The sequence below is a fragment of the Prinia subflava genome, chromosome 2 (genome assembly GCF_021018805.1).
Source record: "Prinia subflava isolate CZ2003 ecotype Zambia chromosome 2, Cam_Psub_1.2, whole genome shotgun sequence".
NCBI lineage: Eukaryota > Metazoa > Chordata > Aves > Passeriformes > Cisticolidae > Prinia > Prinia subflava.
The window spans coordinates 69,134,140-69,149,618 of NC_086248.1; the positions used below are offsets into that span (position 1 = coordinate 69,134,140).

Genomic DNA, 15,479 nt, shown 5'->3' on the forward strand with positions numbered 1-15,479 from the left:
CCTGGGACCTTTGCTATGCTAAGAGTCAGCATTTCAAAGCTTCTCATCTCACCCAGAGCCCAATCACCAGCTCAACTGCAGGCTACAAACAGTCCTTCCTGCACTGAATGTATTCCTCAACACTAGATTACTACCTGGTTGTATTCTATTTTTTTACCTGTGTTTTAATGCCTTTAAGATTAGGGTAGGGCTAGTTAATCCCATCTGGAATATATTTCAGAGTGAAAAATTAATCTAATCTTGATTTATGGATTGTAGAGACAGCTGAAGAATTTGCATTGCAGCTCTGTGATATCTCATTTCTAATATGGTCTACTCTTGGACATATTTCTACTTGGACAGATAATAATTTTCCTTCTTTCACTTCAGTGAAGCTTGGGAAATGAATCAATTGCTGATCTAATTTGTACAATCAATTCACAGTTGCTGTTTATATATTTAATGCTTTTGTTCTGTTTTCATAACACTTTTAGTTCCAGGAGAAGAAAAAAGTGAAAACAGGAATTTCATAGAGAGTAGCAGGTAGCATCAAATCTTTATTGCAATACATTCAAGAAAACACATGCAGGAGATGTAACTGACAGCTTTAACATTGAAGGTGAACTTAATTTTGGTGTGATTAACAGAACATGGTATTTCTACCTCATAAACACTTTACTTTAGGAAAAAAATATTTTATGTGAATATATGTATCCAAGTATTCTTAGTTTAAAGGTTTAATATGAGCCAGTATTTCTCTCTATTGAAGATCTACCACTGTAAATTAAAACAGTGAATATCCTCAGCCCGTCAAGCCAAATAAAGCTTAAAACCTGGCAAGCAAGCATCCCACATAAAATCACAAAATTACATTTACATACTAAAAGCTAAACGTACTGTGCTGCTCAAGATAACTAAAGCACAGCCTAATTAGCATCTTTTATAACTGACTCCCTCAAAACCAAAAAAAACCTTTATCGTAAAATCAGTTTTGGAAGCAACATGGAAGTAATGTTACCAATACACATGGGGATGGAGTACAAGTGGCCTGGTTCCTAGCAGAAAACTCAGAACAAATGAATAAATATTACAAATATTAGTCCATTCAGGGTTCTTGTAGCATGTCAGGAGGTTCACTACCCAGAGCAACTAGCTGCTAAAAGGCAGGCGACCCTAGTGTCAGAATGCTCTGCAGTTTACAGAATGCGTCTCATACCTTACTATACTATCATAAGCAATTAAGTTTTTAATTTTGAAATCTTTCTGGTTTGAGATTAAAACTTAAAAATGCATATGTACATAACAGAAACCATGTAATCCAGCATTTTTAGAGCTGTTATAAGAAATTTCATTCTGAACCTCCAAAAGTTGAGCAAAAAGTTTTGCATTATTTCTGAAAGGCCTTATGCTAAGAGCTTCAGATGTAAAATTAAGTCTTTTTGGAAATAGTTTCATCATTAAGATCTCGTGATACACACTGAAATTAAGCAGGCTGCAAATCCCACGCAAACGCATAAGTGTGTGATCATTGTTCTAAATTAATTCTGTCACACCAAAGGTGGAGCATGGTAGAAAAATAATTTAACATGATTTTGACATTTTTCAAATGCTTGTTTCAGTTTAAATTCAGTTACTCAAATGCTCAATAGAGCAAGGAGATCACAGCACCTACAAAGCAGGTTCTCCAAATAATAATGTAAAACAACACAAAGTACGTTCCACTTAGGAGATCTGTTTAGTTAGGATCACCAACCCTGGTGTACCAGCTGCAGTGACAGGATGATCTGCAAACCTCTAACTATAGACCCGTGCTGTAAGCAGCCATCTGTCTGAGGCACCAGCTGAGAACTCAAGTAGTGACACAGGCAAAGACTCCTATGTTTCTGTTGCCTCGCCTCTTGAGCTGCTCAGGCATTCGGAGCACAAACATTACCAGCCTGAAACAGGCCAGGTGCATGCCAGGAGCAGGAAGTAATCCTGTAGTAAAACAGGTCCCCAGCCCTCAGGCCATAGGCCTGCAACTAAAATACAAACCAAAACTCTGCAAGAGCACTTCCATAAAACATTGCTGTCTCACATGGGTAAATGCTTTCAAAGTCTATAGCAGTCTCAGCCCCAAGAATAAGTGACTTTCAAACTCTCTGCTTGCCCCAAGAGTTGACAAATGGAAAAACCTTCAGGAGGAGAAGCATCAGTGTGTAACTGCTCTTTTTTTACAAGTGCAATCAACCACTGCAAATCTTGTCAATCAGGTAGTGAATGACGTGTCAGTTTACCCTCAGCTCTGAGAGGAAGAACCCTCCTGCCACTCCTGTCAACACTGACATTTGACAATATTTTCCCATGTTGTTGGTCAGTTCATTTAGGAACAGCTTTATGGCAAATATACAAAATGCCCATGAATGTTTAATGACAAAGCTGAGGGGAACACAAACACCTTGTTTACTACAGGACACATCTGTTCTCACATCTGCTGCTGATCCATTGAATGCAACTGAGGTAAGAAATTTAATATATACCAAATGGTGACCTGCACTGAGACAATTCCTGAAATTATGTGGAATACTCAGCAATAACTGGGTATTTCTCATTTATTAATGCCACTGTAAAAGGCTGCGCTATGCCTACGACTTTTTTATTTCCCCAAATCTTTACCAGTCTAATATAAAACAAAGAACTTTTGCAATGGGGGACATAATTCCTTCCTGGCCTTAATATTTCAAAGACTCCTGAACACACCATTACTCTGGGGCAGACATATGATTTGAGGATTGGAAAGAATATATGGGGAATGCAATTTCAGTTCCTGAGGACGACTCTTTAATCAATCATTATATTCCCTTCCAGTTCATGGAATAACACATGACACTAAACTAACAAGATGATGGGCATAAGTTAAAACATGTAACTGGAGAGGTATGTAATACTGTTATTGTAGCTATATTTCCAACTGGTTTGACTACAAATCTTCCTGCCCTTTGAACTTACTGCAGCACTATTACAAAAAAAAAGTCTTGAAAGACTCTCAAGAGGCCATCTTCCAAGTAAATTGTAAAAATTGCTATATTTAAAGCAAAACAGTCTCAACTGCTATTGAAAAACATTTCTTGTTAACTCTAGATAGAAATTTACACTTGAGGAGCAAAAGAGGTGATTCAAAAGAAAATGTATGTGTATTACATAGGTAAACACTGTTAGGCAGACCAAATTTTATCCATTCCATATGATTTTTGTTATATTTAGTTTGATGCAAATCCTGGAAAACATGCAGACTTACAAAGAAAAGGGAAGACATCAGAATAACTTAGAAAACAACTTAATACAATTTACACTGTTGAATAGCTATTTCATCAGATGTTTGTCTGAATTAAAAGATAACACTACATCCATCTGCTTGGTCAAGGATAAGGCAAGACTACCAGAACTTAAAGTGGAAGTATAACTGAAATCAGTATGTAAAAATGTTACAAATATAAAACTCACCTTATTAACATAATTTACCCTCTCATAATAAGAACTTAATTATAATTAAGCTGAATAAGTATATTACCAACATTAAAGAATTCAGAACTGGTCAACTAAGGAAGTTAAAATACTAAAAAGCATACCAGAAGAAGCTTCCAGTCTTTCTAATCTGCTGATCAACCAATCAAGAGATCCAGAAAACTGAGCACAGTTTTTACGATTTCCTCGAATCAGAGCGGCTGTTGGGAAGAGAGACAGAACGTGAGAGAAATTAAATCACAGTCATAAGTGCAGTTAAATTTAAATAATTCCTGTCTTTTCTTGTCAGAAAGGATGCAGTAAGATAGAGTCTTAACCTTTAATTATTGTTGTTCTAGACTTAAATTTAAACAATATAAGTGATAGTTAGAATTCAGCACAAGAAATACCTTTGATATCAAATTGATCTTCAGGGAATTTGAATTATTTTGGCTCTACATTCATCTCAATAATCCCTACAAAATGGTCTACATTTTGTAGAAGAAAGAAGCCCGTATTTACATCACAGAAGTCAGTTGCTACTATAGAAACAAGTTTCTGTAAAAGAGTATTCTTGTAAAGACAGAAAACATTGCAAAAGCAGAGTGTGAAGCCAGCAACATAGGTGATGAATGCAAATTATTTTCTACTGTTACAAGTATTTTCTACCATAACAAGTAAAACAAGATAGATGTCTAAGAACTGTTTGCTATACTTTGGACAAAGTTGTAGGGAGGAAGTAACTGCTTTGACTCTGTTTCACCCTCATGCTTTAAGCTGAGGATTGAAGTAGACAGAATCATGAACTGACTTGGTGGGTACAACTGAACTGAAATCTCCCTGAGCACTGCAGGCACCCACAAGCTTGCCCTGTCCTGGATTACATGCATCTCAGGTGTGTGCACACACACAAGCTCTCAGAGAAGCATCTGCTCTACTCCACAAACGGACTGAGGCACAAAGATTTGGTGTGTGGAGCAGCACAAACTGGTTAAGATTGGTTTCCAGTGCTGTCAAAAATGATTTCAACCTGAAGTTTCTGTGATTATTTCCAGCAGCAGAGACTGTTGGTCCTGCTAAAAGGAAATGGCCTCTTAAAATCTATGTTTTGTTGTTACACAAACTCGCTGTATTATATTGCCACTATGTTTTTATGCTGCTTTTTTTATAAAAGGTTAAACTTAGAAACTTACAACATAAATATGACATGAAACTATATGCAAAGAGAGAGAGCTGTGTTGGAACGCTGACAGTTCTGTAAACTGGCAGTTTCCTCACTAGTTTTCTGATGAGGAAAATCAAACCCTAATGGCAAAACAAACAAACAAACACCTTTTTCTTGCTGTGTTACAGAATAGAAGAAAATAGGTACCCTGAAATCTTACACCTTTGATTAATAATGACCACAATTATTTGAAAATACTTGGGAATCATAAGAGGGGGGACATCTTGTTAAAACACACAGACTAGAACTGAGGAACACCTTTTTCTGACAGTGACTTTTTTATTGCTCTCAGACAAGATACATGATCTCATTGTGCTTCACACAGGAACTTAAAATGAAGGCAGTAACAGTTCAGTGCTCAACACATCACTAAATTTAACTTCATTAACAGTAATGAGACACAGATGGTTTCATAAATGCTGCTCTGCACAAGTTTGTGAAAGGTTAGTATTCATTGGATAAAGCTGTGCATTAAATGAGGCACACAGACACTAACAATTCAAAACAGAAAAATAAAAGTTGCTTTTCTTATTGCCTCCTACTCTGAACAAGACCAGCATTCAGTTTTGAAGAACTGAAAATCATGATGTGGTCAGTCAGACATTCACATCACATCACTGCATTTACTCCTACACATTCTTCTGTAATGCAAAAGGATCTAGTACAAGTTCAGAGTGAATGTATGTATTTGTAATAAAGGACAGATGCTTTAGTAGATGTATGTCAATTATTTCAACTTGAATGACAGGAGACTTAGATTGAATATAAGGAAGTATCTTTTTGCAATCAGGATGGCTGGACTAGATGATCTTTAGAGGTCTCTTATGACCCAAACCATTCTAAGATAATACGCGATCTTAGAATCCAGTCTTAGCATCTATAAATGCTTTCATTCTCATCACAGTGAAATACAACACAATGTCAATGAGATGACAAAAGACATGAATTCTGGCATCACAGTTTACTTTTATTTATGTGCAGACTCAAAAAACAAAGTACTGTTTGCTGAAGCGAGACGGAGCAAGCAATATCCATTTGTCATCCACGTAATTACTGTACAGATGCATTATTCAGAACAGAGCAACATTCAAATTCATCATAGCTAGAACAAAGCCAGGATTCCTAAGCATTAGCTGCCAGAAGATAATGCAGTTAGAGAAGCAACATCAGAGGGCAGGGGGAGCACAGAGAATGGAAAGTCAACAAAAGCTTGTGTGTTGTTCTCATCACTACAAGTCCATGGAAGCAATACTTTGTACAGAACAGGAAGACTCTTCTTCAGAAGAAAGTCTTCTTCAGAAGGAATTTTCTAGCCTTGCCAATTGGAAATCAAGTCACTACTTCCTCCAGTCTAAACTGTGCTTCATGTAACAAGAGATAAACTAAGCTGTAACAAAAAAATTAAATTCTGCCCTATATCTACGAATAACCAAACCACAGAATTTTATACGCCATCATCTACCATCTGTACTCCAAAAGGTCATCATTTGATTTCATGGAGATGTTAACTCTCTGAATGTAGCCTGGATACTTTTAAATGTTTATAATTCCTGACATAACTTCTTTAATTGATTGTTAATACATCAAATAACTGCAAACACAAAAAATCTTGTTTAATTTGTATTCTAAGTTTCTACATAATGGAAGTTCTTCTGTACTACAAGAGTTACATACTTCTTTATTCTTCACTATTTTGAGCTTAAAATAGCCAAGTAATCCATAATATGTCTTACCTAGTAATTCATACAAAGAATTCAGAATAGATTTCCAAGCTTCTCCAGCTTCCTTCCCAGCTACATCTGCAAAGTGAGCTGCACTGCTGTATACATTCAAGCGATCAATACATTCAAGTACAAGGTTGATCATACCCTAAAAATCAAAAAGCTCATAACGTCAGAGGAAAAAAAAAGTATTTTTAGACACAAGCACAAAAGATTTTCAGAAATCTAAGAAAAAAAAACCCATGAAGAACAGGATATGCAAAACACAGTATGTGCGTGAAGTCAAACAAGCAATCCCAACAGAAAATTTTCCTTGATGGAGGTAATAAATGTCTGCCATTTAGGATGGTCAAATTAAAACAAAAATAAATCGTATTAGTGACATAATTTTAGGCAAGATTTTATTCTGGAGGATGTTTAGGCATCTGACAAAGTATAGGCAATTATTATTATCAGAGAAATAACACATAATATTAAACAAATGCTTAAAGAATACTTAGTAAACCAAAACTTCCTTCTATATCAAGAGATTATAACAGAAAAAAATTGATTCACACATAAGCAGAAAACTGTAAAGTTTAAGGCACAAGGTCGTAAAGGGAAAAAGAAGTAAGGCCGTTAAATGTATTTCTTCAAGTATGCAGGAAAAGCAGAAGATCTAGAGGGACTACAAATGTAGCAAATAGTTTGACTCCTATAGGATAAAAACCCACTGCAAGCATAATCCATATTAGATATCAATACTAGAGATACTGTGAAAGAATGCTTGCAGACAAGGTAGCAGATAATCAGGGGTAAAACTGAGAGAAGTACCTCTTCTTGGAAGAGGTTCTGGCGGTTCTTCAGTGCTCGGAGCCTGTTTTGTTTATTTTCATGCTCCAAATGTTCATCAGGGGGGTGAAAGTAGCCAATCAAGTCCTGAAGGCTCAGACTGACTGACTCGATAGGCAAATCGATGGTGGAAGACTTCACTTTCTTGCTGAGTGAATCAAGGCCCCTGCAAGAAGATGCAAAGTCTTCTGAGAATTGAAAAGTAATTTACTTTATCATCCCAACTCTTCATTTAATTAGAAGTAAAGTTTGTTTAGATGCCAAAGGTCATTTTCTGACAGCAACTTGCCAAAAATTCTTCATATCTGACCATTCTCCATTTAACAGCCTACCCCTTCTCAAATAAAACCTGAAAGTATAATAAATGTTTTTTCTGGAATTTTTTTTTCAAATCCAAAAACCACATTTTAATATCCTACCTACGGATGTAGCAGTTTCAGAGGCAAAAGATGAAGAGAAGTTATTGTAAACTGGTACAAAGCATCATGAAACTGGAATGGACACAAGTTAAAGAGACCAGTCCTGCAGTGCTGAGGAGGATTGCCCATGGAGGCTCTCAAACACATCTCTAACCTGCTCTTAAGCCCTTTTCAGTGTGGAAAGATGCAGCACTTCCACTAAGTCTGTCTTTAGCCTTTTTTTTGCCTTATACCCAATTCAAACTTGGCCTTGTAGAAGCCTGTGAACATTCTCTCTTACAAGTGGAGAGCTGACTGTTCTCATCCATGTTATACCTGTCCTTTGATCAGTTGAATGCCTTTGCAAATAATGCAAAGTTTCAAAAGGACAACTACAAAAGTTATCTTTAAAGCTTAATTTTATTGTGAGCATGTTATCCAAAGCACAATTTTTCTACTGACTTTGTGAGGAAGAACTGGAGCATACACTCGAAAGAATAATTTTCATCCTCTTCAATTCTTTTTATTTTTGAGGTAACATCCTGCCAAAACTAAACCGCTGAACACTGCCTTGGACTCCCGTGCACTCCACAAAAACCTCCACTGTAATTTAGCAATACCTTGATTTGTGAAACCTTATCATTAAATTGCCCTTCTCTGTCTTTATCTTTTATGGCATTCTTAGAAGCTTCTATGAAGGTGTATTATTTACAAAGTGACCTAGGGCTTACATTTCCTTTGTATTTCAAATGTCATACTGTAGACAATTCTCCTAATGGGTGATTTTGTCCTGGTTTTTTAAAGTACCTTGTTATATGCTTTTCAACAAATTGATATGTCTGTGTCTTTGTCTGGGTCCTTATTTAGGACATGGTTGCTTCAGGTCACCATCTCCCACACTGTTTTTTTTCTTGTTGCAAATGATTTCTTATGAAATTTTTATCATTCCATGCAGGCTTACTGCATATCATTCTTTTTCTAATGCAAGCTGCACTGATGAAAGGGCCTTTTATCAATTACTGAAATGACAAGCATTTGAGAATTACCATTTTATCAGCTTGATTTAGGAATAGGAAGGTAAATGCAAATTGCATAATCTGACAGTATTTTTAAATGGCTAATTACTATAAAATACAACACAACATTTTTCAAGTTTCACAATATTAAAGAAACAAGTAGCATTAAAAGGGAAAAAATAAGCAAAGTGTAATGTGAAAGTAGAAAGAAGGTATGATTTTAAAGGAAACTTCTTCTTGATAATATGGATTTCATCAGTATATTTGTGTTTTTACAGATCTATAGTTATACAGTTATCTCACTCTTCCAGATTTTTCAAGGAAGATCACCTTTAAAAATCGTACTTAGAAAAGAAAAAGCTAATTTATGCACTACATGACTTTAAGCAAATTCTGGCAAGAAAATACCTCTTTTATGGTTTGTTTGCATTTTCAGTATATTTATATATTTAAATCAAGATTGAGCAATAAATTAATGTTAAAAGACAGAGAAAAAAAAATTGACCAGTATCTGTTGAGGTGCTTATCTGCTGATAACACAAAGAATTGACAAAGTCCAGTTTGAGAAGCATTGATCTATTTTTTTCTGAAAAATAAATTGTTCCCTGTTGTGTTAATGGCAGCTTTGAATAAAACTGAAGAGAGAAAAAAAGGAAAAGTGATTATTAAAAGATCCTTTTAAAAGGATCACACCTTATGAACCTGTTGAAAAGGAAGACTGTACTACGGATGACACGTGCTGTACGGGATTCTTCATTCTGAGATCTGGACAGTGTTAAACCATCATCCATGTGCCCTTCATGGTGCATTATTGCCTGAAAACAAAAGCAAGAAGCAGTCACAAAAAAATGAGACATGAAATAAGAAGTCTGAAAACTCACATAAGGACGGCAGGCTAGGAAATTATGAAGTCACATACAGAAATAATGATTTTATTAAAAACAGATAATTCCATGGTTTAGTTTCTCATGTCCAAGGATGCAGCTGTACTGAGGCAGCAGATTCAGTGCCATAATAATGTCAAAGTTACAGTTTTTGCTAACAATATGCTTTAGTAAAAAAAAAGAAAAAAAAAACCACCACAAACCCAACTAAGGCATTTTGTTTGCTCTTTGTTTTTGTCAACATTAAAAGCGCTTCCCCTACAGAGCAGCAAATCCTTAAAGCAGAAAAGGTCTGCTTTAACAGGTATTCTTTTTTGGTCCTCATTTCTAAGAGTGCTAATGGCCTTTTCTGACTATGCTTTGAGTAATTTCCAATAACTTACAGTTTTTCTTGTCTAGTTACCATGGTTCTGATGGATTGGACAGCTCAATCCAATCCACATAAATATTTTAAACCTCTGCTCTAACTGTGTAGTTCTGGTGTCTAAAATAGTCATGGAAAACAATCCAGTGTTAAGGTACAAATGAATCTTTTTCCTACTTTATGATGCTGACCTAGCATTCAGCTTGACTGTGATTATTCTACAAAGAAAGAAATCTCTCAGGGCTCAGGACTTGAACATTCTAACCCAAAAGGTAACATACATACAATATGGAAAAGAATGCTTTGAACTAAAAGCCTGCTCCATCAAAACTACACTGAGGAAAGGAATCTTAGCTAATCTTTCTAATCCTTAGAAAGGAATAGGTTGTTACTAATATTTTAGTTTGAAAGCAAATATATCCAGATATATCAGCATTTGTGAGATAATATCTATAGGTTAACAAACAGACTTCGTCAGGCCTTCAGTTTGACAATTAAGTACACCACTTAACTTTTCAATACATGACTGAAAAAACCCCAATCTTTTATCTGGCAAGCATGCTTAAAATATTTGAAATCCAGAAATTAGCTGGCTCACATAGCTCCCTTCATCTCCCAATTCCTCATTCCCCACCCAGTCTATGAGACTGAGAGTGAATGAGATGCATTCCTATTTACAGCCTTACCTTTCGCTGCAGAGAACCCATCCTTACAGACTTTGCATCAGCAGACTGGTACGTGAGCCATAAGCCTGTATCTACATGTTGTATGAAGCATATTGAGTCCCCATACTTTATTTCAGGTGCTCCCATTCCATCCACCTCTTTTCTTGTCCCTATGTCCAATTTTTCCTGATGAAGAAAAAATGCAGACATGAACAATAACCAATGTGTTAATGTTTGCATAAAAAATAAATATTAGGAAATTGTCCAGAACAGGACCTAAAAGATTATTTGAGATCCTTCTTTAAAGATATCACTAAAAAAAAGGGAAAGTGTAACTTTTAGTTAAAGACAAAGAGAAATCTTATCCATGCAAAAACCTAGCCTGTTAAACTTGAAAGGCTGTGTGTATTCATTTCACCTGTATAGGAAAGAACTAGGATCATAACTGAAAATTAATGTCTTTATTGAAACATAAGAGCTTACAAAACAACCCCAGACACATTAACTCCCCTAGCTGAAACAGGCATTAACCTTCACAAGGCTTTTCTTGGGCACTTGGGGTTTTTATCCAGCCTGGAAAAGATGAGCTCCATCCAACCATCACTGAGAGATGGCCTTTAACTGCTCACTGCCCAGCAATGGGCTCAGTGCTTCCTGAAAAAAGCAATCAATTTCTGCATGGTTGGCCCACAAACTATTAATGGCATGACAGCACGTCATTCCAGCTGGCATCCTGTAGAGACAGAAGTTGTTTCAGGAGAGGAAATGTAGTATCCCAAACAATACTAGAGTTTGTGGCTCAAATTTGAGGCATTTCCTCAAAATCTAGTTCTCCTAAGCACAAACTACTTCTGAACAGACTTGTATGGACCAACAGCCCATGCATCCTGTTTCATGGAAGATCACGCATTTAATCTCTCCAAAAACATATGGTTCAGCTGACCAAAGGACCTGTGACTCTACATTCAGTATGCAACAAGACCCCTTTGACAAAGTACACCTTTAACATTCTGGGCTTTTCTTGCTCAGCAGGAAATGACAAGCATCTTCCTGCAGCTCCTCGGAGTAATGGTACAAATAGTGAGACTGAAACAACTCTGTGTTCTACCAGTCTACAATCAGGAAATATTAGAAGAATGATTACTTCATACACAAGTGCCCTGACAATGTGAGCATTTAAAACAGTTTAAAAGTAAATGTTGAGAAAAACTGGGGTTTGTACATGAACAGACAACAATCTCTAACTTCTCAAAGGTTTTTTAAAGCATTTTTTAAATAATGAGAAATGTCCTGTAATTAGATTTTCAGCCTACAATCATGAATGCATTTTAAAGCATTTGGGAAAAAAAGTACAATAGTACGGAGGTGAAATACTTATGATTCCTGTTCATAATATTAAAATTTCAGATATAATATATTCATCAATTCAGCTTGCTTTCTGATTGTTTCTGGATACAGATGTTAATTTCGCTACCTAGTAAATGACTTTCAGCACTTCTTAAGTGATGAAATTCTTATTAAAATCTTGTCCATTGATACATGGTAGGAACCCGTTTATTAATAATCTGATGTCAATTAGACACATTGTGTGCCTCCTTATTAACCTATTATTTTGCTCATATCATTTCTTGTATTCAATTCTTTCAAAAGCTGGCACAAATAACCTGAATGTAGTACCAGTTGAAAAGGTACTTGTAATATGACATTGCAAACAAATGATGATACAAGAAAAGATAAATTAGATCCTGATTTCAAGCTCCAGTTTTTTGAATTCTCTTTGTAACTAGAAGATACCATGAACACATACGGGGCTCCTACATTGTCAGACTTTCTTTTTTCAGGTCTCGCAATTAATTTCTTAAGATGTGAACACAAGAATCCACAATTTTTTTCATTAAGCACTGCAAATAAAATGAGGGATTATTAATTTAAAGTATTTTTGCATTCTTTGTTAAAAATTTACTGGCTGTAACAGAAAGTGAAGGGTTGGATATTGAAATCTTCATTCCAATTAGAATTAAATTTACTTTGCATAAAAATTGCAGTCCAGCAATTTGTCAAACAAAATCTCTGTTCTCACTGAAGTAAGTACACTAACAGATCTGTGTGTAGGTTTAAATCCCAGATTGAAATCAATCCCATTAAAGTGAGCTCTGTCCTGCAAAATAAATATAGTAGCCAGGAAAGCAATTATAGTGTCTAAGTTGAACTACATATAGGAGAGAAACAGAAGACTAGTGGATGGTGTGGGGGCAGCAGGTATTTAAACCATTCATCTTGGGGCTTCAAGACATTGAACTGTTTGTGGGAGTGAACAGGAACCACAAATTGGTTAAAAAGGGGAAGATTTGAATGGAATGCTGAGTTCATATCAATAAACACCAGATAGTTGAGAAAGTATATGTAATGAATCAATGTCATTATCTACAGTAAAATAGTTCATCAGAGAAAATAAGGATCTGAAAAATATTAGAAATCATGTCACTAATTAATAATGGTGCATTGGCACAGACATTACATGGTGCAAGTTTCCAGCCACACTCTTACCACATATGTAACCTGCCACTACCAAACCATCTGCTAATTCTTCCTACAGCATTTTTACAAAGAAAACCTTCAGTCCTATTTGTAATCTAGACACATTCTCATGTGATCAGCCTTGTCTAAACAAGGATCAAAAATCTTCATTTATTACACTGGAACAAACAGCAACAAGTGGGTTTTGCAACAGTCTGTAAACCATCACAGTAATGCAAAACAAGAATGTATCAGAAATGAACACGCTTATTGAACAATAGGCCAGATTTTCTCCAGAAGGCTGTTCTCTTTCTAAACAGTGTTTATTCCACGCATACAAGAACACCAGCCAATCTTCCCACTTTTGTTGTGGGCTAAAGGAACAAAATCTTTTGAAAATGGTTTCATTCTAATGTTGAAAAATTATTTTATGAAGCCTCACCTTAACCATTATTTCAGTCTAATGTTTCTGTTTAACTCCTTATAACATTCCAAAATGGATTGCCTTAAGGCTTGTCCTTTCAATTTTACCTCTTGTCATCTGACCTAACCCGTACACTTACAGGACTGATATTGTAAGAGCTCACCAACTGCAAGAAGCTAATTTATGGCTGCTTTTTAAGCAATGTTAATACAATTTCCGTAAAATTTTAGAAGTAAAAAGAAGAAAGAAAAAGCTGAAGACAAAAATAGAAGCCACAAAATTTTATTAAAATTGATTATTTTTGTCCACTGGAAAAGACTACGGGCAGGAAAAGCAGACTTGGTACAGAAAGTACAAACACTTCTAAATTAGTAAAATTACCTTATTTCAAGGGAATAGTGATATTAAAATAATGTTCTTTTTTTAAAAAAGAATCAATATTGAGCTAATGGAAGAAAAAAAAACCCACAAAACTTGATCTTTTCAAATACAAGTCTATTAAAAGAGTCATATGTTTGCTAAATGAATTGTAGATATCTCTGGACATCCTATGCTGAATGAAGCAGAACTAATAGAGAGAGAAAAAGAAAAGAATTTTCTGAACCTCAGATTCTTGAAAGGCTAATATATTTTGCATTTAATGATAATTATTAAGGTAATACACAATAACTAGAGAACAAAGGCTGACTACCAGAAAGAAAAATGAAGTGACTGTTAGCTCCTCAGAAAACCCTTATCTTCTGAGCACTCTTTGTGATATTTTCAAGCTTTTATCAAGAAAACAAAACAAAATAGACACTAAAACCCCAAAACGCAAACAAACAAACCCTTTTACTTTCTAGTTCTCTTCTGGGCAATTTTTTAAATGAAGTACTGCCAAGCTAATACGTTTAAGGTGATGAACCCTTGCAAATAATAAAGTATAAAAACTAAATGTTGATCCTCTATATTTGCATGTAAATCTTCAGATATTCAGGTGACATTTTCAGCACTATCTCTGCAAACATGAAAGCTGCTTTTCATACAGAAATTGAAGATATTGTCAACTCATATGCTTAAAGGAACTGATCCTTTAACACTTTACTCTAGCTTGTTTATGTTTGCCTATTTAAAGCTAACTTAACTATTGTACAACAAGTGGGAGCTTCACAATTCTCCCCTTCGTTCCAGCTACTGCAAGAAGAATTATGACTGTGGCAAAAAAAAGGGATAAAATTTCTATTAGAAAGATCGAGCTACTTGGAATATGAAGTGCAGGTTACGTATTAATGCTCTGTACTCAATAAAGAAGATTAGGTGTTCCCTCTTATCCATGAATAATTTTTGGGGGTGCTATGTACATGCAACAACACAAGTGAAAGTTTGGATGGTTTGTTCAAACATATTCAGAGGGAGAGACCCTAAATCTGCATAGCTTCTCTACAGAAGCTTTTTTAGAACTCCTGTAATTTGAAATCTTTATTTTAATGCTCCTTCCCAGGGAGGGAAGCCACCTCAGAATTTTTAATGCCTATATACTAATAAAGTGAAGCATGACACTCCTATAATAAGTCCAAAGCAGGAGACTGAACCACAGAATGGGTCAGGTTGGAAAGTACTACAGTGGGTCATCTGGTCCAAGTTCCTTGCACAAGCAGGGTCACTCTAGAGCACATAACACATGATTGCATCCAGATTTGATTCATCCTCAGCAAACCATATGCTCCTCCTCCCCTATGGTATCTCTATAATTCCTTCCAAGTAAGTCATTCATTAAAATTGGTACCGATTGCCACAAAATTTATACCAAATGTGATCTTCCAGTCTTCCAATTTCTTTGAAAATCCATATGTAAACAGTGGTAAAATTTTATTTATCATGTGCAGATTACCTTTTATACTCCTCTTAAAGTTCTCGCAAGACTTCAAGAATTGACTACCATAACAAGTTTCTACCTGCCTCAAAGCTTTTTTTCTCTGCTCAGAATAGGATA

At 35.5% G+C, this 15,479-nt stretch overlaps 1 protein-coding gene across 1 annotated transcript in view; it reads right to left on the bottom strand.

Annotated features, from left to right (window-relative positions):
* Positions 1–15,479, bottom strand: part of RYR2 (ryanodine receptor 2) — a 383,210-nt gene that overhangs the window by 181,485 nt on the left and 186,246 nt on the right. Inside the window, exons 13-17 of the mRNA XM_063390404.1 lie at positions 10,588–10,752; positions 9,347–9,468; positions 7,222–7,405; positions 6,421–6,556; positions 3,588–3,683 (exon numbers count right to left, since the gene is read on the bottom strand). Coding sequence (XP_063246474.1) covers positions 3,588–3,683; positions 6,421–6,556; positions 7,222–7,405; positions 9,347–9,468; positions 10,588–10,752 — 703 coding nt within the window. The remainder of the gene's footprint in view (positions 1–3,587; positions 3,684–6,420; positions 6,557–7,221; positions 7,406–9,346; positions 9,469–10,587; positions 10,753–15,479) is intronic.